At 54.0% G+C, this 26,318-nt stretch overlaps 2 protein-coding genes across 2 annotated transcripts; one reads left to right on the top strand and one right to left on the bottom strand.

Moving 5' to 3' along the window:
• Positions 1-1,968: 1,968 nt before the first annotated feature.
• On the bottom strand, positions 1,969-12,040 carry CHMP1A (charged multivesicular body protein 1A). Its single transcript, XM_042780729.1, has 7 exons — positions 11,597-12,040; positions 9,663-9,731; positions 7,967-8,044; positions 5,336-5,482; positions 2,786-2,914; positions 2,374-2,561; positions 1,969-1,990 (listed from the first exon to the last, which is right to left on the bottom strand). The coding sequence occupies exons 1-7, from the start codon at positions 12,038-12,040 to the stop codon at positions 1,969-1,971; spliced, it is 1,077 nt and encodes a 358-aa protein (XP_042636663.1).
• A 6,367-nt stretch (positions 12,041-18,407) lies between these two features.
• CDK10 (cyclin dependent kinase 10) lies at positions 18,408-25,699 on the top strand. The gene is made up of 13 exons (XM_007939176.2): positions 18,408-18,494; positions 20,769-20,841; positions 21,564-21,635; positions 22,566-22,668; positions 22,859-22,940; positions 23,248-23,315; positions 23,766-23,818; positions 23,939-24,008; positions 24,391-24,450; positions 24,695-24,818; positions 24,906-25,045; positions 25,314-25,366; positions 25,605-25,699. Exons 1-13 carry the CDS (start codon positions 18,408-18,410, stop codon positions 25,697-25,699), a joined length of 1,080 nt encoding a protein of 359 aa, XP_007937367.1.
• Positions 25,700-26,318: the final 619 nt, after the last annotated feature.

A 26,318-nucleotide genomic window follows, 5' to 3' on the forward strand; every position in this document is an offset into this window, starting at 1 on the left:
TGAAAGCATTTGCAATGCCCCACCAAGGACATACAACCCAAATCTGACAGCATGGGAGCATCACACAAACCCAGATCTGACCACGTGGGAACATCACACAAACCTATAGGGGGCGCTTCAAAACATCAAGGTCCCAAGACAAGGGACTGAAGCCCCGTCTGCCTGGGGATACCTGGGGCATGTGAGAAATGGAATGAGGGCCTGGCTGACGCTGCACTGACCAGTGCTCTGGGTTGACACACAAGCTCTGTACTAGGCAACTTTTATGTAAGGTTAACAAGAGTTCAAAGTAAATTTTTAACAGCAGATTCTGATCCCACTGGCGTGGGTGGGGCCACGACCACCCAGGGTCACCTCCTCAGCTTCACAAAGGGTAGGGGGCTAGATGGTTCGCAGAGCCCTACCTGGGGCCCCCACCCACCTGTGGCCCTGAAGCTATGCCAGAGCAGGAAGCCAGGGACCTGTCTGCCTGCTCAAAGCAGCATTTGAGGAAATGACAGTGTTGAGTTTAGAAAACTGAAAGGGGCAAACGAGCCCACTCCTTTTATGAACCAAAAAGGACACGCCACGGCACAGAAGTGGAGCCAGATGCCATCTGGCCCCCACAAGGACACCCCACCATGTGGGGCCCATGCCCCAACCCTCAGGGAACCACCCACATTGTCCCCAACACCTAACTCCTGCACAGCCACCAGGGGCCTTGTTCAAGAAAGACTCCAACAGAAAATCGGGAAAACTTCTGGTGTGTCTGTACGGAGCCATGGGGCAGGACAGACAGACAGGAAGCATCAGGGAGCAGCTAGTCCCCAGGGTTCAGCTGTGGGTGGGCCACACCTGCCCAGGTGTGATCATGAGGCCTCACAGCTCATGAGGGTGCAGGTAGGACCCAGGATCCCAGTCTCCCACCTGTTCTTCTATTTTGGCAAAAATACAAAAAACTCTGAAAGCATCAAGAAAAAGAAGTAAACTTCAAGCAATGGAAAACAGAAACAGCAGCCTGGGCCCAAACCTCTCCTGGCGCCTCTGCGGGCTTCTCGGCTGTGCAAACAGGGTACCCTGTAACTGTGGCCAAGGGCCATGTTCCCCAAGGCTGTTAAAGACCCACACCCGGCTTCAGAGGGACAGATGGACAAGAACCAAGAAGTAGAAGGAGCCAGGAGGGGACACTCTATTATTTAGAGTGACAAGAGAGGAAGATGCCACGGGGTAACAAGGCATGGCGGCCAGGCACTGGAGGGACAAGGGCCACCCCTGTGCCTGGACGAAGAGCCTCACACACACACGTACACATGCAAACACACGGACGATCAGTGGCGGGCACAGGCTGCCCAGAGGAGGACGGGAAGCAGCCCTGAGACCCCACTGAGAGGCCGGCCCGAGGAGGCACGGCACATAGTGGATAAGGCCGGGTAGGCGCACCTGGACTGCAATCCAGTTGCTCTGCCCCATGGCTCTGGCGGCCTGGGGTCTTGTCTGACCCAAGACCCTCTCCCTGGAATGGTGGGGAGGGAGGACCCCGTCTGTTAAGGCCACCAGGAGGGGTGTTTGGTGGCACCTGGGGATGCCCACAGCTGCCACAGGCTGTGCACACGGTGGGGCCAACGGGGGCCCTCCTGCCCACTGAGGACGGACCTGGGCTGCCGTGTGGGCAAGGCGTGGCAGCAGATGGAACAGCCCCAACCTGGTGCTGACCCGCAGCAGCACACCTGCACCTGTGGCCAGGGAGTGACAGCACTGCCTTATGGGGGCTGTGGTCCGTCCAAACCGTATCACCTACATAAGTTTGTGCAAACTCACACCAGCACAGATCCACCACCAGACCTGAGGCAGAACCGTCCTTAACTGCCAAACCAGGCAGGTGCAAGGAGCTGAGAGGCGACGGTCAGCAGAAGGAAGATGCTGAGGTGGGGGCCTCCTTGCTCAGCCAAGAGCTGTCCAGGGCAGGAGGCTGTCCACGGCTGGGCTCGGCTAATTCCTCAAGGCAGCCAACCTGGAAGAGGCAAGAGCAGAGCTCGTGGCGGGGGCGGAGGCCCAACTCGGCTCTGAGCCGGTGGGAGCCACGTGGACAAGGGTCTCACTCCTGCTAACACGCGGCCTTCCTAGGCTATGGCGATTACACAGGTGAGAGGCTGGAACACAGCACATCTTGTCACTGTCACTCCAGGAGGAAGAGTAGTGAGCAGGGGCAGTGTGGCTCAGAAGACAGGAAGCAAAAGGCCAGCGTGACAGGCTCCAGAAGGACGACCCTCCTCAGGTCAAGGCCTTACCCCACAAAGCCCTCTCCTGAGACCCCAGTCTGTGGCCACTTCTTCCAGCACAGGGTGCCCGGGGCCCAGCCCATCCCCATCCCCACACAGCAGGCAGGCCACAAACCTGCGTGACAGCTGGTCCTCCTGGCTGCGTGCAGAGCTCTCCCCCACGGCACCGGCGCCCTCGGGCAGCTGGCTGAGTTGGTCTAGGACTTCCAGGCCGTTCTCTTCGGCGATCTGCATGATGAGGCTGTCCACCTGCTCCTGCGGCGTGGTCAGTGTGGTGGCCGAGCTCATGGAGTCCTCCATCACCTGCAGGAGAGGGCTGGGCGTTGTGACAAGGCTGCCTGCAGGGGCACCTCGTCCACCTAGGTCACCACACAGACAATGCGTCCACCTCTCCCGAACGCTCTGTCCCACTCTCCCAACCCTCCACACTGTACACGTGTGCTCACTTTCTGGGCCTCCAAGGGAGGCACACACGTTGGGTGGCCCGGCCCTCCCACAGACCAAGCCTGGGAGGTAGCCACACTCACCGACGTGTGCACATCCAGGTTCTGAACCTGCTGCTCAAATTTGTCCATCACCGCAGAAACCTTCTGCAGGTCCATGGCATTCAGGGCCTTGTCCAGGGCCTTGGTGACCTGGGCCATATTCTTGGTCACCTGGGACAGAGGAGTGGGTCAGAGGCAGGAAGCATCTCAGACACACATTTTGGGGGATATAATTAAATCCCCAACTTTCTACCATTTAGCCCTCAAAATGTCACGCCCTTGTCATGTGCAAAATACAGTCCCCCATCACATCATCACAAAAGGCCTGAAATCAATGCCAAATCCAAAAGCTCATCTTCTGAATCATCTAAATTGGAAACAGGTGGACTTTAGATGTATTCCATCCTGGGGCAAAATTCATCCTCCTCTGTGAATCTGTGAAATTTAGACAAATTATCTTTCCAAAGTACAATGGTGGAAGAGATACCAGGCAAACATTTCCACTATAAACAGGAGAAAACAGATGCAAAGGGATGCTAGGCACCCAGCAAGTCCAAAACCCACCAGAACCAATGACAGTAGCTCTCAAGCCTGGAAAACAATCCTCTCTTCTCTGAGACCATCCAGGCAACGGCCTTGCCGCCAGATTTTGGGTGCTAACCACACCCTCGGCATTTTGGATGGAGGGCCACTGGCCCCAGGATTCAGCTCAGCCTTCCAGGGTCTCTGGGACAGCAACTCTGAGACGTCAGCTTTAGGTGGCCCCATTCTCCCAGACCATCTGAGTGCAACCACCCTCTTGGCCCCATTCGGCTCCATTCTTCTGACCCATGGTCATGGCAGCCCCATATCCTCAGCTTTGCATGGCAGATCCATCCCCTGGCACATGACACCCCTTAACAGCAGCCCCATACTATGGAAATGAGTTGGAAAAGATACAATTCTTTGAAACTTAGGAGGCTGTGGCCCCACCCTTTGAGACCAGGAAGGCCCAGCTCCCCATGCTCCTTCTAACAATTCCGCTGATACCTGAGCTGCTCTGGGATTGTCCTTTTCTTTTCTTGGAGGACAAAGGACGTAGCCTGTTTCCTGCCTGTAAAATCTCAAAGCAGGCAGTGCTCCTTCCCGTCATTCCTTCTCTGTCCCTATCAGTCTAAGCTGATGGGTTTTCTGCTGTGATAGTTGGTTAAATCCATCAGTCACAGTCTTAATCTCTATAATGTAACACTGTATAGCTATGTCCTTGGTAAACATTCTAGGACAAGTGTCCTAAGTTTGTACAACAGAATTTTTAACATCTTTAAGTTCTGTTTTCACCTTTCACAGTATGTTTTAAAGTTCTTATTTTTCTTCTCGTGTTGTACTGTAAGTGGCAAGGCAGAACCATGCAGCCCTCCCTTTAAGATCTCGCTTGGAAAGGTCCTCAGCCAGATATCCAAGTTCACCGTTTACAAGCTGTACCTTCCACCAAACATCTGAACTAATTCAGACACGTTCTTTGTCACTGCGTAAAAAGCATCATCGCTCCTCCACTGTCCACTCACGTTATGTCTTCTTTTAAAGCCTCACTGGAAGCACATTTCTGACATCCTTCTGCTGATGCCATATGCACTCCCTAAAATAACAGAAAATCTCTACAGCCCCAGTCACTTTCTTCTGAGTCCTCACCAGAACTGCCTGTGACATTCATAATTTTACCAACAGTCTTTTCAAGATAATCTAGGCTTTTATCGTTAAGCATTAAAAACTCTTCCAGCATCTATCCATTACCCAACTCCAACACTACTTCTACATTTTAGGTATTTCTTAGAAAAGCACCCCACCCTTGGCATCAAATTCTGTCTTGGTTATCTAGTGCTGCTATATACCACAAGTGGATGGCTTTAACAAACCAATGTGTTTTCTCAGTTACGGGGGCCAGACGTCCAAACTCAGAGTGCCAGCTTGAGAAGAGGCTTTCTCGTGTCGTTGGCTCCAGAGGAGAGCCATTGTCTTTTCAGCTTCTGCTTCCTGGTTCTCTGGAGAACTCCATGCATCTCCGCGTCTGTCTTAGCCCATCTCTCTCTGCTGGCTTGTTTAATCTCTTTTATATCTTGAGTGACTGACTGAGCATACATCCTATACTAATTCTGCCCAGTTAACATAAAAGAACCTATTTCCAAATGGAATTTGGGGTTGACAACACATATTTAGGGGGATGGAATTCAATCCATAATAGGCACCAAACCCAAGGAAGGACCCTCTGGCTCTTGAGCTCCAGGTTTCCATTTCTCCTTTAGGAGGGCTAATCCAACTCAAGTTGGCAGTTCCCCTCTAGGACACCCGGCCTGGGCTGAACAGATGTCACTTGAGAGCCCGAGGCCAGGAGTGCAGGGTACAATCAAACTCCAGGCCCTGGGGAATGCATGCCTGCTCCCTGCAGCCATGGAGGCACACTGCATACCCCACAGAGACTAAAGGACCTGACAGGATTTCTCCCCACCTCAGGCATGGGGCCCATGAGTGTCCCCTGGCCCTGGAGAAGCCCCATCTGCCAACAGCCCTTCCCTGTTCTGACCATGTAATCTGCACACTGCTAGGCCGAGCACTCACCCCCTTCATGGTCATGGCTGTCTGGACCTTGGAGGCAACTGCGTCCACACGGGAGGCCATGCGCAGACAGTTCACCCCCTCGTTCTTCTTGCGGATGGCGTTCTCGGCATACACGCGTGCACACTCCACATTCTTCTGCTGAAGGGCCTGAAATTCAGGGAAATGACAGCTAGGAGGGAGAGAGTGGTCTATACACATGCTACTCCCTCCTCCAGTGGCTGGTCCTGACTGGTGAGCGCCTGCCAATGTGTGGGAGGCCCCTCCATCCTATGCAGACGGGCTCATCTCAAATATTGTGAGCATCCTGAAAATGCAGACGTATCCCAGAGTGGTACATCAGATACATGGGGGAGATCCACTGCCCAAACCAGCTGCACGGGGTCAGCCCAGACGAGAAGGCTGCCCACCTTTCAAGCCTGCCCACCTCAGGTTGCCCTCAGTCACCCTGGCCTCTCTTGACCTCATCTCTCCACAGGGCTGAGGATAGCGTGGGACAGTGTACAGCAAGGAGACCCCAGAGGAGTGGCAGCCTTGGTGAGGTTGGAGGATACATTGGGTTACTGGCCCCTCTGCCCTGGGAGCCTAGGTTCAGACACGTGGTCACCAAACCAATGTCATGGGGCTTCCAGTAAGAGGGCAGAATAGGCAGACAAGTTACCCAGATCTTCGACAATAAACGAGAAACTAATTGAAACAGATACAGAGGATAACCCTGAGCTTTGAAGGGAGGGATAAAAGAAGTGGACTAAATACCAACTAGCAGAAAAAACTGAATGAAAACAGCAAATAAGGAGACAAGCGGAGCTAGGACTGTCAGCTGGCCTGATTACGTGGAAGCAGTATTCACATCAGGGCAGCAACCTGATAACTGTCTCTGCCTGCTGAGGATGACACAGGCACCCACACGGCGACCAAATAGCAACTGAATCCACAGGACCCAAGCACATCCACACCTCCTGCAGCCCCAACCACTGAGTGAGGGCCACTACCTGCTTCTGCACCAACTGGTCAATGACAGACAGCAGCCAATACCACCCTTGCCCAAGGGCTCTACATGCACAGCAAACAGAGAACTGGGCACACATTCTCATCCTCTATCACACCTACCAGGAAACAAGTGTGAGTGCCTGCCTAAGTGCCACCACACTAGTAGATAGAGTCCCATTCCAGCCCTGCTTGCTCAAATATACCAAAACAAAACAGAGCAGAAAAACCTGGACGAATGACATCATCATGCTATCATCAGTTAAATAAACATAACAACGTCACAGTGTTTGAGAGACAACTGACAATCCCAGCGCACACAAAGAAGCAAGATAAAGCAGTACAAACAAGGGACCAGGAAATAGAACCAGAAATACTAACGAAGAAGTGGCACTGGAACTACCTAATAATGAATTAGAAAAAATAATATTTGAGTACCTTCCACAGATTGAGAGACAAATCAAAGAAAACACTGACAAAATTAAGGTAAACAAAGACAATACTCTAGAAGAGTTAGGAAAACAATATAAAAACAAACTTACAAATGAAAAATTAGAAACCATATACACAAACAGCAAATAGAAATACAAAGAGCAATACTAAGATTTCAAATATAGGTAACACATTAAAAAGGCAAATGAGTAGAATCGAATCTACTGAAGACAGAATTAGTAAGACTGAAGACAAATCTCTCAATGCTACTTTGTTAAGGAAAGAATCAGAAAACAAACAACAAAAAAATTGAAGAAAAGCCTAAGGTTCATGTGGGACACCATCAAGAGGAATACTCACCATGTGATCAGAATGCCAGAACAGGAAGAGACAAATAAAACCACAGAGAAAGCTGTCAAAGATTTGTTGGAAGAGAACTTCTCTAACAAGATGAAAGATGAGAAGACAAGCATGCGAGTTCAATGTACCCCAAACAAGCTGTATACTAAAAGAAAATCACCAAGACATATCATAACCAAACATTCTAAAACCAAAGACAAAGAAAGAATTCTGAAAGCAGATTGGGAAAAATGAAGAGTTACCTATAAAGGGTAACCAATAAAACTAAACTCCGATTTCTCAGCAGAAACCATGCAGGTGAGAAGACAACGAGATGACATATATAAAACCCTGAAAGAAAAAAATTGCCAGCCAAAAATTATATATCCAGCAAAATTGTCTCAAATATGATGGTGAAATTAAGACATTTCCAGATGAACAAAAATTAAGGGAATTTGTGAAAACCAGACTAACCTTACAAGAGATGCTAAAGTGTGTCCTTCAGACAGAAAACCAACAGCAGCAGACAAGGACCGTGATGACACATATGATGATATAACCCAGAAACCAAACCAGATATAGAAGTATCCAAAGTAAAATAAACTTACAAGACTGAAAATAGGGAACCAGAGACATCAATTTGTAAATGAGGACAAATACAAAGCAAAAAGAGGGAATAAACAGTGTAGTTACAGAACTTCCATATGGAGAAGAAGCCAAGACAATCTCAAGATAGAACCAAACCCAAGGTCCTGAGAGTGACTTTGCCAGCAAGGTACAGTGCTCAGAGGGGTATGACATCACCTGCCTCTAGGGACAGTGCACAAGACACAGGAGCACGAGGCCATGCAGGCAATCTGTCTGCTGCAACCTCACCTTCTTCACTTTGGCTTGCTCGGCCTTGGATTCCTTCTCTGCCTTCTTGGCCAGCTTCTCCAGCTGCTTTGCTGTGAACTGAGGAAGGACAGTAGTGAGAGGCAGAGTCCAGATCTCAGGATCTGCAGTGCCCGCTCACTGCTGCCCTCAGGGGCTTGTCACATGCAAGTGGGGGAGTAGAACACAGAGGGGGTTGGGGTTGAGAAGGAAATGCGCCCAGGGTTCTGGGCTGTCAGGGAGAGTATGCAGGAAGTGTTTTCTAAAGCATCCGTCTTGCCTACAAACACCCTTAAAATCCTACTGCATGCTGCTTCCACTTTCTGCTCATGGGCAGATGGGTTTTCATCATGCAACAAGGACTCATGGGTGCTGTGCAGGCTACAGAATTCACCTGGAAGCACGATCCTCACAGCGTACCATGCCTACCATGCTCGGTTGGGTGGCGCCCCCAGGCTCTCCACACTGGGAGGCTCTGCTGACCCCAGAAGGGAGCTGCATCTGGCTCACCTGATGCCTTGGCAGTGCCAGCACCGGTGGCTAGAAGTGTCACCTTACTTGCTAGGTGCATCACCACCCCTCAGGCAAACGCCCCCTGGCCCCACACTGGCTCAGACTGTGATCCTGCCACTCAAACTCGTTGTTGTTGTTATGTGCCGTCGAGTCGGACCCAACTCGTAGTGACCCCTCCTTGGGTTTCCAAGGCAGTATCACTAGGGAAATAGATTGTCCAATCTTCCTTTTGAGGAGTGGTTGGTAGGTTTGAACCGCCAGCCGTCTGGTTAGTGGTCAGGTGTCTTAGGCCCTACTCTACCAGAGCTCCGGTCAAACTCATGAGACATTTTAAAATCTGCTGCACCTAGGCCTTTTCTTCCTTCCTCCAAACTCTAAACCTGTGCATGTGGCCACTTAAATTGGTAACATCTAAAATTAAACAGAACTACAAACTCCATTCATCCTCTGCACTAGCGATGCCGCAGCCCACCCTGGGTTAGTGTAGCACTCGCAGAGCCCCAGAGAACAAGCCTTTGTTAGATGGAGCAGTGGGGCAGATAGTCAGGCAGTCTGAAAGGGAGGCATGACCTCCAGGGGCCCTGAATCCCCCAGGCATGGTCCCTGTGGAGTGTCCCCTTGGGCTGCAGCACAAAATTCCCAGCCCTGCACATCACACAGTACCCAGAACCATGTTCCAGTGCTGGGACCACCACTCCTGCCCAGGCTCTCAGAATCAGTGGTAAGACCAGATAAAGCTGAATACAGAAAATGAACTGGAGGGATCTAGGGAACCAGGAGAGACATCTGCCTGAGGTCAATTAGAAAACCGCAAACCCCTGCACAGAGCAGAGGGAACACCTACTGTCTGGAAGGTTCTCCTTCAAATGTGACTGGAGGATCTAGGGCCAGCTTTTGAAGGCATAGCAGCACACCCAGAAAGACACATAATGCCCAAGCTGTGCTTCTTAGAGATAAGCACTAGCTCCTTCACGATCGAGCCTAACGGATTTACCCCTACCCACCAGAGACAGAGAAAAGCCATCAGGCCAGCTTGCCGACCTCTGGACCTCTGAAGCTGTCAGCATGTGAGGGAGCAGGGTGTGGGTCACCCAACTGCCAGTCTGTGCCGGCTCTGTGACTCACAGGGCTTGTCCTCACCCATGGCTGCAGGACAAGGCTGGGGGAGCAGTCACTCAGTACGTACCTTCAACTGGAACAGGTTATCTGCAACGAGAGAGGAAGTGTGTGAGAGTTTGGGAACATGATGGGACTTCTATTGCTGAGGAGTCACTGTGGGCCTCTGGACATGTGGGGTGGGAGCAGGACACAGACATCAGTCAGTGACCACGTCTCCAGGGAACAGTCAGGCCTGCAAGACGACTGCGCAAATAAGACCTTCTAGAACCTACTTCCTCACCCATCACACGAGAATGGCACCAGCCGACCTCAAAGGACCGCTGTGAGGGCGAGTGACAGGATGAACGCAGTGCTTGGCCAATATGAGACCCTCCCAGTCAAGGACACTTTACAAAGGACCCTGGGATTCTCCTCAATTTAGGAAGATTTAACCCTCTGTAATCCATCCTTTAAACAGTAAGTCCTTAGGTTATGGATGTCCGACTTACAGACAACTCACACTTGTCTTTTAATGTTATGTAAATTTGCCCTCAATTTATGACTAAACCAACCCCTCCAAACCAGTACCAAACCCACTGCCACGGAGTAGATTCCAACTCATAGCAATCCTACAGGACACTGTGAAACTGCCCCACAGGCTTTCCAAGGCAGTAAATCTTTAGGGAAACAGACCTGGCATCTTTCTTTTACAGAGCAACTGGTGGGTTTGAACTGCTGAGCTTTTAACCATGTGCCACCAGGGACCCTGAACCAACCCTTGTTGTTGTTACATACCGTCGGGTCAGACCTGACTCGTAGCGACCCCTCTTTGGGTTTCTGAGGCAGTATCACTACGGAAGTAGATTGCCCCATCTTCCTTCCGAGGAGTAGCTGGTGGGTCTGAACCACCAGCCTTCTGGTTAGCAGTCAAGTGCTTAGGCACTACGCTACCAGAGCGCTCCTGAACCAACCCTTACTTGAAACAAATTCACTTGCTGTATGCGCAGCTTTTAAATCACTGAAAAGGGTTTGAGTCTTTTCTTTCACTAAAAAAAAAAAAAAAAAAAAAACCCAAACCCAATGCCATAAAGCCAATTCTAAGGCATAGTAACCCATAGGGTTTCCAAGGCTTAAGTCTTTACATAAACAGACTGCCTCATTCTTCTCTCCACAAAGCAGCTGGTGGGTTTGAACTGCCGACCTTTTTGGTTAGCAGCCTGATGCCTTAACCACACTGCCATCAGAACTACTAAGGCTAAATAAGAATCACAAGAACCTTTTTTGACTTACCTACAAATTTAACTTAAAAACACAAAGGGACACATCTCCTTTGTAACCCAAGACTGCTTGTACGTTTTTTCTTCCCCAAGGTAAATGGATAAAACAGCAGACAAGTGACTCTCCTGCCACAGAGCTGCCCTCCCAGGGGCAGGAGGTGCACCTCCACGGTACAAGCTCAGGTGCCCTACCCCATTCGGATTTAGGGCCAAAAAACTTGAGTGTATTTGTGGGTAAACCCTTTAACAGCCAGACTTTTGCTCACGCGCTGAAGAGCTAGCCAGATTCTGACTCTCGTTGGAGACATCTTGATTTACTCAGTTTCTGAATTTGGAGACCAGGGGACTTCTGATCCCTGTACCACACCAGCCACAAACAGGACATGCAAGCCGGAGTGAAGGTGCTCGATGTTTGCTTGTGCAAATCGGGGGTTCCCAGCTGAGGGTCTTGGGGTTCAGACAGGCTCTGGCCAGGACCAAACCCCGTCAGGTTCCCTCCCAGCCTCAGTTTTCCCTAAGTCTGAGCAACTGCGCGTGACTACAGAGCAGAAGTTCAAGGCGAAATCTAACCCCGGAGACCAGCTTCCCCCAGAGCTGGGCGAATTGCGGAGCAAACTCCCGGACGTATTTTTTTTCCTCGCAGAGGCGGGTGGAGGACATCTTTTCTCTTCCCTCTGGAAAACGTGGACCGAGCCCTGATGCCGTGGCCCGGTCACGCAGCTTTTTACAAAGTAGCTTTCCGAACCCATCGCAGCCGCCCGGAAGCATTTCGGCAAACACAGAAACTTCCACCCGACGAGTGACTCTTGGGGCTCCTCGGCACCCGTCCTGCCACCGCCCCAATGTCTGAACAGAGGCAGCAGGGTGCACGGGGTGGATTGCGCGGGCCCGGGCCCCGCAGTGACTGCCGACCCAGCTGTGACCCATCTGTCGGGAAGGCTGCGGCGAGCGAGGCCGCTGACAACCGTGCCTGACCCATAGTGAGCTCCCTTTTCAACCGGAGACCGTCAGGGAGACCGACCGCCCTGATCCCACATTCCCGGGCCCCAAAGGCCGGCAGGTCATCGCAGCCCGTCCCCGAAGCCCGAGGTCGCACAGCGGGGCTTCTGGAGGCCGAGGAGGGCTGGGGAACAAGAGTGGGGATCCGAGTAGAGGTGGGGGCCGTCAGAAGGGGCCGAGAGCGAGGCATCAGAATGGCCGCCGGAGCCCCGCCCCGCGGCCCCAAGGTGCCCAGGCTGAGGCCTCGACCCGCGGGAGGCACGGGGCCCCGGCTCCTCTCGGCCGCCGCGGCCTCTTACCGTCCATGTCCGGTGCTGGCCAGCGGCGCCCTCCGAGAAGCCGAGGACAGCGGGGTTACGGAACGCTACGATCCCTCACGCCAACTGCTCCGCCCAATGGCAACTTCCGGGGCCGGCTTTTCCGCTTCCGGCCGCACAGCGCCCAGTCTCGCGAAAGGACGGCGGCCCGCCACGTGGGCGGGGCTTCCTTCAAGTGGGCGGGGAGGGGCGGGGCTGCCAGCGGCCGCACTCGGGCTGGAGGAGTGGCGTGGCGGTTGCCATGGAGACCTGCGTGTTGCGCCTGCGCTCCTTTCCCGCCCCGGGATGAGAGTCCCGTTTGTGACTCACACGGAGCTGGTGCCAGCGCAGGACGGAGGTGCGGGGACTCGACCTGCGCCGGCAGGGGCTCTGGGTTCACCTATGGGACTTTCCAAAAGCAAACACCATATCAGGAAAGGTAACGGGCCTGTGACTCGCCGGCCCCGTGTCCCTTCCGCGGTACTCGCTGCCGCAGTTGCACCGTACACTCGTGGCTGCATTGTACACAGGTACCGCACCGTACACAGGTACCACTGTATACAGGAGGCATTCGGTGGGTTCCAAATCCGGTTAAGACAACCCCTGCCGAGAGCGACAAAGGTCACTACAGATGGGCACCAGGAGCTCCAGGGGCCGACTCCCAGTCCGAGGGACGCACCACCACTCCTCTCGGTCCTCTCCGCTCTGGATTCAGAAGTCCAAGGGAAATACCCATGTTGTTCCAGGACACAGAATGGTCTGAGGGTGTCACATGATCCTATTTCATTCTGGACCCAGGCAGGCAGCTAAAGCAGAATAGGACCTGTTGCCCTAGACTCAGTAAACAATAGTCTAACTCACTGCCATTGAGTTGGTTCCCATTCACCCCCATTGGGTTTTCCAGGTAATAAATCTTTACAGAAGTAGATTGCCCCATCTTCCTTCCCTGAAGCAGCTGGTGGATTTGAACCACCAACCTTCTGGTTAGCAGTCAACTGCCTTACGCAGTGCGCCACCAGATCTCCTTATCAAGTGTCCAATTATCTGTATATTTCAGCTCCGGAGCAAAAGAAGGAGTCCGTCTATTCCGTTTCCAAGGAGAAGGCGCTGGAGAGGTACTCCCTAGAGGCCAGGCAGGCAACTAGGGGGTCTCAAGACAGCATCCCTAAGTCTTCAGAGAGCCTCCAGCTGAGTAAAGGGACGTCCAGACCCGAGCAGAAGTGGTCTTCTGCCTCATCTGAAGTTGAAGGTAGGGGACACCAGGAGGGGCCAGCACTGGAAGCCTAAACATCAAGGAGCTTAGTAACCTATTTCTAAGACCTATAGGCTAAGCACAGGCACACCCTAACAATGAAACGGGTTTGTTTCAGGATGTAGGAGGCAAATACCCAGAAATGTTTCAATAAAAGGTAAGTTCCCAGATGACAAATACATAGTCAGCAGTCAGGAGGGCACCAGCGGGAAACAGATTAACAAAGCCTGTTCCTCACCGTCTGTGATTCTGGAGGGCTGGCCATGCTCTGGTGCCACTGGGATCCCTTCAACAGCCCCCAGACTGGAGCAGAACCTGGAGGGAGGCTCCAGCCAGGATGAAGGTTTATGTGTAGAGAGGTGTGGGGACAGGTGAGGAGGGACGAGGACACAGTGGTATAAAGGGTGAGACAGTTTGCAATAAGACAGAATGTTGGAAATTGTACTAAAAAAAGTGAACCAATTTCTTCAACATATAAATGGCATGGCAGAGAGGAAAGGCTGTTACAGAGATTAGAGACACACCAGATAAAAGCAGGGCGGACCTGTGCTCAGCTGGGCTTGAGACCATCAGATGAGCATAATTGCTGTCCATGTGCTCAGGTGTGACGACGCTATCATGGTCTTCTAAAAAAAAAATCCTTATCTGACAGATCCATGATGTGCTACTTATACATGAAATTATACAATATGAGAATTGCTTTAAAAATACTGAAAAAAAGAAAAAAGAAACTAGGCAAAACCAAGTGACAAAATATTGATGGAAGCCAGGACATGGGTTATACTATTCTACTTTTATATGTTTCATAGGAAGTTATTTTAAAGGCAGAATATGCTTAATTGCAAGAAAATTTCAAAAACAAGAAAAGCCTAAGTGGCATTTGTTCCACCAGCTATTACAAATCCTCCTGTTGAGTGAAAAGCCAACCTCAAAAGGTTTCATGTTGTATGATTCCATTTATATAACCTCCTCCAAATGAGAAAATTATATTGAGATAGAGCGCACATTGCAGGGACGGTGGTGGGGAGGAGGGGTGAGTCTCCAGGGGCAGGGATGGTGGTGGGGAGGAGGGGTGAGTCTCCAGGGGCAGGGATGGTGGTGGGGAAAAGGGTTGTAAGTCTACAGGGGCAGCAGAGGGGAGCTGTTTGTGGTGATGCAGTAGCTCTGTATCCTGATGCAGTTGTGGCTCCTGGTAATACCATAGCACAAAACTCCATGCACACACTGCACTAATGTTGGTTTTTTGGTTATGATGTTCCATAGTCATGTAAGGTGTTACCACAGGGAATATCAGGTGAAGGGGACACAGGATCACGTGGTACTATTTTTGTAATCTTTTGTGGATCTTTAATTATTTCAGAATAAGAAGTTTGCATTGTGTGATCCTCAGGGCATATGCAGGGAAATGCATGCTGCATGTAACACTTACATCATTAATAATTATACAACTTATCATCTTCACACATAAAATCCATCATAAGTCAATGTGAAAATAATGAGCTCCTCAATTTAATTGAAATGCCAAATACGATGAAAAGCAGTGTTTTGCAAATGATTATAAATTTAAAAATAGAAGGATGACACCCAGTGCTAGCCACGGGCCACAATGCAGGGGTTCACACAAGTGACTGTGGATGGGGCTGTGACTTCTCAGGTCTGTTTCTTTGTCAGATGTGGGTCTGTAAGGGCCTGCTTCATATTCTATGTGTGGACCAGGCAAGGTAGTCCAGGCCTGCAGCTCAAACCAGGGTCTGCACATACAGGCTATAGACAAAAGCTGACTGTCCATCCAGCCATATAACCAGGCTCATGCGTACTGAGTGGGGACATGAGCAGTACGGCTGTTTTTGTAAAAAGCGTGACTGTGAGTATCCCACGTGACTCTACTTTTGTGTACACGTGTGGAGAGGCTGACCATGCTCCGACAGCCTGGATGGGAGGGCACCATGCTCTTCCCAGTGCCTGCCCCTAGAGGAGCACGGAGCGTGAAGCTCATCTGATTTTGTTCTTCGTGACGTTCACCATGCTCCACACGTCCTGTCCATTCCCTGTAACTCCAAAATGATGAACAAAACGTGACAGCCAGTATCAGGATGGCAGATCTAGAGCACTCTCGCCGATAAGGTTTTTGTACAGAGCTCTTGGCAGAATTGGAATCTTTGTGAGTTGCACATCTGAACGCTGACCTCTGACCCACACTGCCTTTACCCATGTCCCCTGCTCTTCCTGTGTCTCCTCTGAAGCCAGCCGGCTGCTCACAGTGGGCAGGGAACGTGTTTCTCCCACCTTCTTTCTTGAAAGAGGATGTCACTCTCGACCCTGGTGCCTCACGTGCCTTGACTGCTTCCAGCCTTGCCTGATGCTTTTCCTGCTATCCGTGCAGCTAGTTCCTGTGCTTTGCCCTAAACCAGCAGCTGTCCGCAGTACAGGTTTTCTGCTCACATACTGATCCTGTTGTTCTCCCTCCTAGAGAAACCTGAATCTGCAAAGTCAAGCAAGACAATCACCATCCCACGAATCGTTATCACACGCACCTCCGACACCCTCCTCACTTGCTGCTCCACGGAAATCCAAGATCAAATGACCATCAAAGAACATGCCGGGTGGGGCCCCCTGGCCCGGCATAGGAACCCCAGCACAGTGGACGCATACAGTTCACAGAACAGGGAATAAACGTGTACCATGGAGTCCTGTTGTTACTCACAATGCAGTGCAAGAGGGTTGGCCTCGGCTTTATCTCAGTGACAATGGCAGGAGCTGCAGGTGCTGCGTAGTGAACCAGCTTCCACCCTAGGGACCATCTCAGCCTCACCTGCTCAGAGCCTTGTGTGGGCAGTTGAGTGACTCCTGCCTGACAGTGCCCCGTGGTCATAGTGAATCAGTCAGTCGGTCCCTGAGCCTTTGGCCGTGCAGAGGGATGAGTATGTGTCAGCTCAAGCTCTGACCCATGGTCAACAGGTGACGTCCTTCCTGTACCTTTGGAGTACAGTTATAAACACAGGACGTTACAGTGAATGAGTTGTCCCCAGACTTTAAGGTGTGATGTTTGAGAACAAGTGTAGTCACCTTAAAGAGGCCCAAGGGCTCTGACCTTGACTGTGGCCTGACTATTAAAGGACCCACACAAAGAGTGTGGGTATGCCATGTGTTGGAGGTGGGGCAGCCATGTCACTGAGTACTCTGGAAGTGCTGTGTCTGCACCGTCTGGGAGAAGGGAACCGAGCTGATGACTTTGGTCTTTCTGGCTGGTGGACGAGAGCTCCACTGGGGATGGCCCTGAGGGGAGCCGAGCCCAGTGCTGTGAGACATTCTATTTGGCTGATCCATCCGCCACCAGCAACCTTTGGGTCACACTCAAGCTGCCTCCAGGTATCACTCATCTCACGTGTCTACTCTGTGAATGTGTACTTAGCTTCACCGTTTAGAGACAGGTAGGCAGGCTTTACCCAGCATGTCCGAGACTGCTGATGCACGATGGGCTAATGGAACCAGGTGACAGTGCAGCCCCAGGGTGGCAATGTTCACCAGAGTTATGGATGCAACTCAGAGGAACCAGGGAAGGGGCTGGAGGCGTCTCCTATGGGCAGGACCTGGGCAGTTTTCGATACATAAGTACAACTACACACGCATACACACATACGTAGTACATAATACACATGTACACGTGTCCATAGGTACACACAGGTACATGCAAACACACTTCTATAATGTAAGGAATGACTGTGACAAATTTTCATCATCAGGAAAGCATAGCAAGAAGCTATGAAGACTTAGCGTAACTGAGTTTTAAATGGTTCCTGGGAATGGTTTGGCACAAGGAGCATAATTTGTTAAAATGCTGGTCTGTGACTGAAAGCTGCTTTGCATATGCCTGCGCTCCAGGGCCCCTCTCCTGAACCGGCCCACCCTGCACAGGAACTGCGCGCCTTCCACCGCTTAGGGACCTCAGGTGGTCAGGGCCGCCGTATGGGGCCACTCCAGTCGCTCTTCCCGCAGCCTCTCAATTTAGCAGACAACCCAGCCACTTCTGCTGGCCTCCTCTGCGTTGCCTAAGTTTCGGCAGCAGCCTACTATCGCCCCATTCCCGTTTGACTGAGATGGTCTCAGCACCCAAGCCAGGCGGGTCTGCCCTTTCTGTCTCCAGACATGAGGCTCAGGCCTGAAGCAACCAGCAGCCTCTGCCAGATGGTGGTCCCCTGTCCCTTGGGTCAGGGTCAGGTGGAGCAGGGTTGTCCAATCACGAGCCAGAAGAGGGCCCCTCCTCTGTTCAAAGGCTCCCACCGCCCGCAGAGCAAAAGGCAAAGTGCCTACAGCGGACTGGGAGGCCTGCCTCGATCTGTCCCAGGGCCCTGGGGACCGTCCTCCGGCGGCCCTGCATTCCCCGGGACTGGCACATTCTCTCCCTGGTGCCTACAACACAGCCAAGCCTTCCCCGGCCCTCACTTAGAGCTGCAGCCGCTGCAACGTGTCCCACTCGCTTCAGCGCCCGCCTACCGCGGGAACTGCCCGCTAGAAAGGAAGGTCCCCGAGGGCAATGTCGCGAGGCCCAGCTCACACACAGGCGTTAGGTGACTCCCTGTCCCCACGTGGCGTTCTTCTACACCTCTCGTACACGCGCCCCGCTCAGGTCACCAAGACCTCCCTGGTTCCAGTCCCGTGCTCCAAGGACGGCCTTTAAAGGACAGCTCGGAGCCCTTCAAAGACTCCCGCGGCTCTGGGGGTCGGACCAGACCCTTCCCCACCAGCCTCCGGGGTCCCGCCTAAGTTGCCCGAACCCTTCCTCCGACCGCTTTTACTCAGTGAGCCAACTGGGTCAGAAGCCGGTCCTTAAAGGTAAAACACAGGCCCTGAGTGTCTGCAGCTACATCAGACTGTGTAGCAGCTGAGGTCCTCAGGCCGGTCGGAGAACCCGGGTCGCTAAGGAAAGGCTGCCCCGGAAGAAGCTTGTGCGCCTGTGCCGAGGGGCTCTGTCCGTGCGTGCGCACACGGGAGCTGAGCCGGCGCTGAGCATGGCGGAGCCAGAGCCGGAGTCTGAGCAGATCCGTTTGAAGTGCATCCGTAAGGAAGGCTTCTTCACGGTGCCCGCGGAACACAGGGTGCGACGGGGAGCCTCTCGGGCAGCTCGCCCTCGACGCCGGAGGCGGGGCTGGGCAGAATCGCGTCGGTGTCGCGATTTCTGGCACGGGGCCTGTTGATCCCAGAGTTCCCCGCAGTGGTCGCAGGAACTGGCTGCGCTGCCGGCTTGGTGTGCGCCTCGGCAGTTCCGTGGGCTTGAGCCGCGGACGGCCTCTGTGGGGAATTACGGTAGAAAGAGCGGAAGGGGCGGAGTCTCCCGCTGGACGTGGGAGGGGACCCAGCAGGGCCCTCTGTGACTGGGCAGCTTCGTCTGTCCTTCCGCTTGGCGTGGTTTTCGTCATTGTGGCCTGTCTGTCACCCGTTGCTGCAAGCACCGATACTCTCCTCTTGGTAGATGAGGCAGGTGAAGCTCAGGCACGTTGCCACAACAGCTTGCAGCAGGACAGAAGTTTAGACTCTGGCTTTGGGTTGTGTTTACCGAACGTGTTGATCATCAGAGTGGCTGCATCACTCACTGTCCAATAACGTTGGTTAGCCGATTGTGGCTGAATGGACGACTGGAGCCGCCTTTGGCCGTGGGTTGGTCACTGCACATCATTGCGAGGCAGTGGGTGCTCTTTGAATCAGAGCAGTGAGCGGTGGGGACCCTGCTTTCCAAACTAAACCCACTGCCATGGATGAATTCCAAGTCCCAGCAATCCTGTAGGACAGACTAGAACTGCCCCATAGGGTTTCTAATGGCAGACACCCTCACAGGACCAGACTGCCTCGTCTTTCTCCTGTGAAGTGGGCTGCGGGGTTTGAACCGCAGACCTTCTGGTTAGCGGCCAAATGCCTTAACCACCGTGCCACTAGAGAGCCTATCCTCTCAGAGGGAACTAAATGCACGCAGACAGGGCCCTTGTGGAGTGCAGTGGTGGGTGCCTTGAGACAGTTGTGTGAGGGATTGTAGAGGAAGGAATTTCTTCCAGCTGGGAATCTGAGAAGAACTTGTCAAAACCAAACCAAACTCAGGGCGGTTAAGTCACATCCGACTCAAGAGACCCCCTCCTTAGGTTTCCGAGGCAGTATCACTACGGAAGAAGATTGCCCAGGCTTCCTTATAAGGAGTGACTGGTTTTTCTACAAGAAAAACTTGTAGAGGGTGGCATTTCTGTTGGGCCAAGAGGTGTGGGTAGGATTTGGATATCTAGGGTTGAGAGGGATGGTGTCCCAGATGCAGGGAGCGGCAGGAGCAGAGCAATATAGGATGTGAGCAGGAACCACAGTGTTCAGCTTGCTCAGAGAGAGAGAATGTCAGGAGAGGAATTCAGGTTGGGAGAGGGAGGTCAAGGTGAGATTGTGGACCCAGTCCACTGGTGTTGGGAAGTGACCTGGCCTGAGGGCAGGGGCCATAAGAAAAGGAGGCAGGACATTGATGGGGTTTTTACAATTCAGGCCTTGCTCCATATACTTCTCAGAGCCAAGGATAGGTGCTCATGTGGCCTGTTCCCCTAGGAGTGCACCACATGATGAAAGTATGCGAGGGTACAGCCTCTTTCTTAGGACAGAGACCCCAAAATAGAGTGGCTCAGGTAGAACAGGGCTCTAGTCCTCTCTTCCCTAACATTCCAGAGACAGGAAGCTGTTTTCCACAAGGTGGGGTGGGCACTCCTCTTTTACTGCCCCACCTGCATCTCATCCAAACCCCATCCTGCCTCAGGCTGGAGAGAATCATGGGCATCCAGTTTCCCTGGATCTGGAAGTCACAGGTATTGTTCTGCTCCAATCCCATTGACCAGAATTTTGTCACATGGTCACCTCTAGCTGCAAGGAAGGCTGGGAAATAGGGCCACCAGCTCCATGACCACGTGTCACGTGTCCGTGGTAACATATGGATGTGGGGGACAGTTCACAGGCTTTGCCACAGGAGTGTCTGCACTGTGTTTGGTAAATACCTCATGAAGGCCTTAGACCTCGTTATCTGCAGAAGTGAAACAGAGCTGCCTGCAGGCTTGATGTGATGGGAGTGTTTCATTTTCGGCCTCGTCCAGTACAGCTATACCATGAGCCACACGTGTAGTCTTTGAGCACTTGAATGTGGGTAGTGCAACCGAGGAACTGGGGCTTCACTTTAAACAGCCACACCTGGCCAATGTCCACTGTATGGGACAGCGAGCTCTAGAGCATGGGGAGGAAAAGGAGGGGTTCTATCAAAATCACGACCAAGCACCTTGGTGCAAATGGCACGTGAAGTGCCCCACACAGTTCCGTCGCTGCACGAGACCTCCTGGTAGCACGTCTCTCTCTTTCAGTTGGGACGATGCCGGAGCGTGAAAGAGTTTGAGAAGCTGAACCGCATTGGGGAAGGCACTTACGGCATCGTGTGTGAGTGGCTTAGGGCCAGGGTTGGCTCCTGGGTCAGATGTATCTGGGCGGGAGCTGTGTTGCAGCAGCAGCAACAGCTGTGGTCGGGCTGGAGGGTGTCTTTGCCCTCACTTCATGAAGAGGCAAACACGAGTGTGAGTGAACTTAATTCCTGGTGTGGTTATTACACACTTCAGAGCAAGTCTGAAAAATGTGCCAGCTGCTCATGTGCGTGGGGGCCATGGAGTGCAGGTGGCTGTCACAGCACAAAGCACAAGACTTCCCAGAGAAGCCATGACATAGGTGCACTTTGTCTAGCACAAGGCTTTGGGGAGCCATCTTTGCCTGCAACGGGGGTTCTTTTTTCTAGACAGTGTTTGCTGTGAGAATGTAGTACAGGAAAATGCAGAGTAATGGTCTGCATCCTAACTACAAGAAGGACCTCTCAAGGCTTGTCACGATATGCCTTTCAGTAGCTGGGAGCTAGGTTCCCCTGCACAAAGCAACACTGGGCACAGGGCCCGGCTCAAATCAGGAACTGCCCAAGGGAGCTTGTGGCCACGGGGTGGGCTTGTTGTCACCCAGTGAGGCATAGGTGTTGCTGGGCATCAGGGTTTTCCAAAGACGGAAGTGGACCCTAAAGCGGCATTGGCAGAGCTCTGGCTTGTGTGGGAACTGCATGCGGCTTGAGGGAGCTTGTGATGGGAACGGGATTGGCTCCTGTGGATGTGTTTCTTTTCCAGATCGGGCTCGGGACACCCAGACAGATGAGGTGGTTGCTCTGAAGAAGGTGCGGATGGACAAGGAGAAAGATGGTGCGTGGAGGCAGTGGGGACCAGGACTTGACCAGGAGGACCTCACAGTAGGGGTTGAGATGTTAAGTCACAGAGGCTTCTGCAGGACTAAGCCCTCAGGAACTAAGGGAAAAAGTGTGTCTGCACCATGCAAGAGCCTCTGTATAGAGGTTAGGGGGCAAGGCATCTGGGAGGGATTCCATGGCGCAGCCTGCCCACCAACTGTGCGCACACTGAGGTGAGGTGATGGAATGCGCAGTGAAGCAAAGCACGCTGAGGTCAGATGAGGGGCGGTGAGGTGAGGTGTGGTGAGGTGAGGTGAGGTGAGGCGAGGTGTGGTGAGGTGAGGTGAGGCAAGGGGTGGTGAGGTGAGGTGATGGGTGGCAAGGCAAGGGGTGGTGAGGGGAGGGGTGGTGACATGAGGTAAGGGGAGGGGTGGTGAGGGGAGGGGTGGTGACGTGAGGTGAGGGGTGGTGAGGTGAGGCGAGGGGTGGTGAGGTGAGGCGAGGGGTGGTGAGGTGAGGGGTGGTGAGGTGAGGTTAGGCGAGGGGTGGTGAGGTGAGGTGAGGTGTGGTTAGGTGAGGTGAGGGGTGGTGAGGTGAGGTGAGGGGTGGTGAGGTGAGGTGCGGTGCCGTGAGGTGAAGCATAGCCCAGTGAGGCCCAGTGAGGTGGCCATCCCCCACAACCTGGTACAGCACACCTGTGTGCCCATGCCCTGTGCTCCCCTCCTGCATGCTGTCGTGAGGTGGGGCCCCTGATCCCAGGTGGGTTAGGGCAGCAAGTACTGATCTGATGAGGAAGAAAGGTTTGAAGGTGCTTTGTTGGGCTTGCTCATTTCTCTGTGCAGTAGGGACAGTGGCTGCCTCTCAGAGGCCTGACAGGAGGGCTGGGGGCTTGGGGACACTTGTGTGGGTGGAGGTCCTTCCTGCTCACCGAGGCCCTGTGGTGCAGGGATCCCCATCAGCAGCCTGCGGGAGATCACGCTGCTCCTGCGCCTCCGCCACCCCAACATCGTGGAGCTGAAGGAGGTGGTTGTGGGAAACCACCTGGAGAGGTGCGCGGCCTGGTCCTCACTCTGCTCTGGGTCAGGGCCCCCATTGAACCCACCCTGACCTAGCCTCCTGCTCTCCCTGTGCCCAAGACAAGACGCCCCCTGCCCCCTTCTCCCCCTCCCTGCAGCCTAGAAGGCCCTTTGCCCGTTTGGGGCAGGGTGGGTGGCAGGTGGCATGTAACCGCTCTTCCAGCATCTTCCTCGTGATGGGTTACTGTGAGCAGGACCTGGCCAGCCTCCTGGAGAACATGCCGACGCCCTTCTCAGAGGCTCAGGTGTGTGATGGGGGCTGGGGGGTAAGAAGGGGGCTGCACAGCTCCTACTGACAGTGAATTTGCATCAGCGTGGCAGCTGGGGACGTGCCTTCCGCTGCCCTCAGTGTCTCTCTGAGCCTAGTGAAGTGGCATTGACCTGGGGAGGGTGCGTTGGTCAGGGGCACTCCGCCTCACTACTCACAAGCCAGGGCCTCTGGGAGTCCTGTCTACTCTAGGACCAGACACTGAAATGGCAGTTCCTGACGCTGTCATGGGGACGCTGATGCTGTCAGCCTGGGGCCCTGACTGGTGACCCCTGTCCCCACAGGTCAAGTGCATTACTCTGCAGGTACTCAGGGGCCTCCAGTACCTGCACAGGAACTTTGTCATCCACAGGTGGGTCTGACAGGAGGGCTGGGGGCTTGCTGGGACACTTGTGTGGGTAGAGGAAAGACCTGGGCTGTCACCAGAGGGGTCACGTGGCCATGATGCAGTGGGAGGTTATCTAACTGCCCCGTGAGGAAGGGATCCAGGACCACATCAATTCGAAGAGCCCTGCAGACCAGTCTCCCCAAGGAGGGTCATGATGCCCACCACGTACAGCCCTGGCTCTAAGAAGTCCCACAATAAAGGGTTCCTCCTAGTGGCCTTGTGACACATGCCAGATGGCTGAGGGGACAGAGGGGAGGCGGAGGGGGCCTTTAGGTCTTAGGTCCAGGAGTCTCCTTGGTAAAGTGGCCTTACACACCCCTCCCCTTCAAGGATTCCCCGTGTATGTAGGGGGTGTGACTGCTGCCACTGTGGGAGCCCCGTCCTCGGCAGGCACTCACTCTTTCTTGCCCACAGGGACCTGAAGGTCTCCAACCTGCTCATGACAGACAAGGGCTGTGTGAAGACAGGTGGGTGCCATACGTGCCGTGTTCCTGTGAGGCTGCGTAGATGGCCACACACAACTCAGGGAGCCTGGTGCTGGTTCTGGCCTTGGATGTCATCTCTGACTCTCTCCACCTCTGTCATAGCGGACTTTGGGCTGGCCCGTGCCTATGGTGTCCCTGTGAAGCCAATGACCCCCAAGGTGGTCACCCTGTGGTGAGTTCCTACTGGGAGTGCTTGGTGGGAGGCAGCTTGGGGCTGTCTGGCTGATGTTTCCAAGGAGGTCCCTGAGGGTCTTCAAGCTTCAGGGCGCTCTGGGCGCAAGACAGCTTCCCCCTGCCCCAGGACCAACTGAGCCGTCCACACCCCCAAATCTGTCCTGTCCAGATTGGCCCCCGCAGTGAGCCATCTCAGGAGACCAGCGGCTCTCTGTAGATAGTGCTCAGTTACGGTTTTAGGGGCTCTTGGATCAGGGCCACAGGCATTCCTTCAGCTCCCACGTGCAGATGGGCTGACAACTCAGGAAAGGGCTACTGTGCCCTCGCAGGCCTGGGCTGGGGGTGGTGGGCCAGACCCGAGGGGGCCTTCTGTCCTGCAGGTACCGAGCCCCGGAGCTGCTCCTGGGAACCCCCACGCAGACCACCAGTATTGACATGTGGTGAGAAGTGGGCCCTCGAGGCGGGGGCACAGGTGCCGGGGTCTGTGCTCGACGCCAACTTCCCAGGTTGGCAGGAAGTAGAAGTATTTACCCAGGGTCTCTGGTGCCGAGGTCCCACTAGGTCACAGCCTAAGGGAAGGGTGCCCTCTGGCCCCAGGACTGGGATGGAATGGCAGGCAGGTCAGTGCGTGGGCAGGGCTCTGGGGTGCGTCTGCAGGAGTGAGGCCCTGTCCCCCTCGCTCAGGGCTGTGGGCTGCATCCTGGCTGAGCTGCTGGCTCACAAGCCGCTTCTCCCGGGCTCGTCGGAGATCCACCAGATAGACCTCATTGTGCAGTTGCTGGGGACACCCAGCGAGAACATCTGGCCGGTGGGTGCCAGGGCCGGCCCGCCACCCCTCCCCCCCCACCTGGGTCACCTGCCACCTGGCCTGCCATCAGCCCCCGCCTCCCCGCAGGGCTTCTCAAAGCTGCCACTGGCCGGCCAGTACAGCCTGAGGAAGCAGCCTTACAACAACCTCAAGCACAAGTTCCCCTGGCTGTCGGAGGCCGGGCTGCGCCTGCTCAACTTCCTCTTCATGTATGACCCCAAGAAAAGGTGCGGACCCTGGCCAGCTGGGGTGCCACGAGGCACAGGCTGGGCAGCTCCCTCGGCCGGGCCCTTGTGGTCCCTCACACCAAATCCTCAACGCCAACACGTCTCCCCACCACTCCCACACCCCGCACCCAGCCCTGTGGGCTTGTCACCTTTCACTGCTGGGGAATTTGGTCTCGGCCCTGCTCTCCCTGGGGCTAAGAGCCAGACGGTTCGGAGGTGGGCAAGGGTGTGAGGAAAATGAGCCCCACACTGATACCTGCCTCCCCAGGGCGACTGCTGGGGACTGCCTGGAGAGCTCCTACTTCAAGGAAAAGCCCCTGCGTGAGTGCCCTTTTGCCCAGCACAGCCCCCAGCCTGTGGCCCTCTTTATGGGGAAGGGGGCTGGTGGTGTTATGACAACACCAATTAACTACACAAGTAATCCATGCTCCCAAAGTGCAGTCAGGCAGCCCCCAGTTCATGTTTGGTCCAGGTGAGGTATGGGGCCCCTGGGCAGACAGACGCTCTGCGGTCAGGGGGATACAGCATCCCCAGGCTCTGAGCAGGCCTTTCCCCACAGCCTGCGAGCCAGAACTCATGCCCACCTTCCCCCACCATCGCAACAAGCGGGCCGCCCCTGCTGCCGAGGGTCCGAGCAAGCGCACCAGGCCTTGATGCGTCAGAAACCAGCAGCATCTCCGAGTGTGATGGTCTAAATGGACAGAGGGCACCCTCAGCCTTGGGGAAGGCCCTGGGGTTTGCAGTGGTGGCACCCAGCTGGATAGCCTGCAGCTGCCTGCTGTGCTGTGGTGGTGGCCTCGGGCAGCCATGCCCCTGGTGGTAGTGCCAGTGTACACACATCAGAGGCTTGGGCTCATGGGAGGCCTGGGACCAAGCTTTGGAGACTGTTCCTGTGGCCGTGGTCACACTACCTCCTGGGGCAGGAAGAGACCCTGGGACCCCTGGGGTAGGAAGACACTGGGCAGGGTCTGGGGCGTAACAGGATAAAATGCCAGGTTTTGCAAAGACATCGAGCCCTTGTTCCCAAGAGGCTCAGAGATAAAGTATTCATACCAGGTGCAGTGTCACTCATTTAATGTACTTGAGGTTCACATTCACGTGATAGCTGTGGGTCATCCTGAGTACTGGGAGGAAGAGATGATGGAGCGCTGGGTGGGGAGGGGATGCAGGTCAGGGCCCATGAGGACAGGCACCTGCCCTACTCCCTGAAGCCAGTTCACTGCCCCAAAGGGCTGTAGCCTGCATGCTGCTGTACCACTGCACAGCCTCTCAG

The sequence above is a fragment of the Orycteropus afer genome, unplaced genomic scaffold (assembly GCF_000298275.1).
Source record: "Orycteropus afer afer isolate SDZICR_OR568_19922 unplaced genomic scaffold, OryAfe1.0 scaffold00057, whole genome shotgun sequence".
NCBI classification, from domain to species: Eukaryota; Metazoa; Chordata; class Mammalia; order Tubulidentata; family Orycteropodidae; genus Orycteropus; species Orycteropus afer.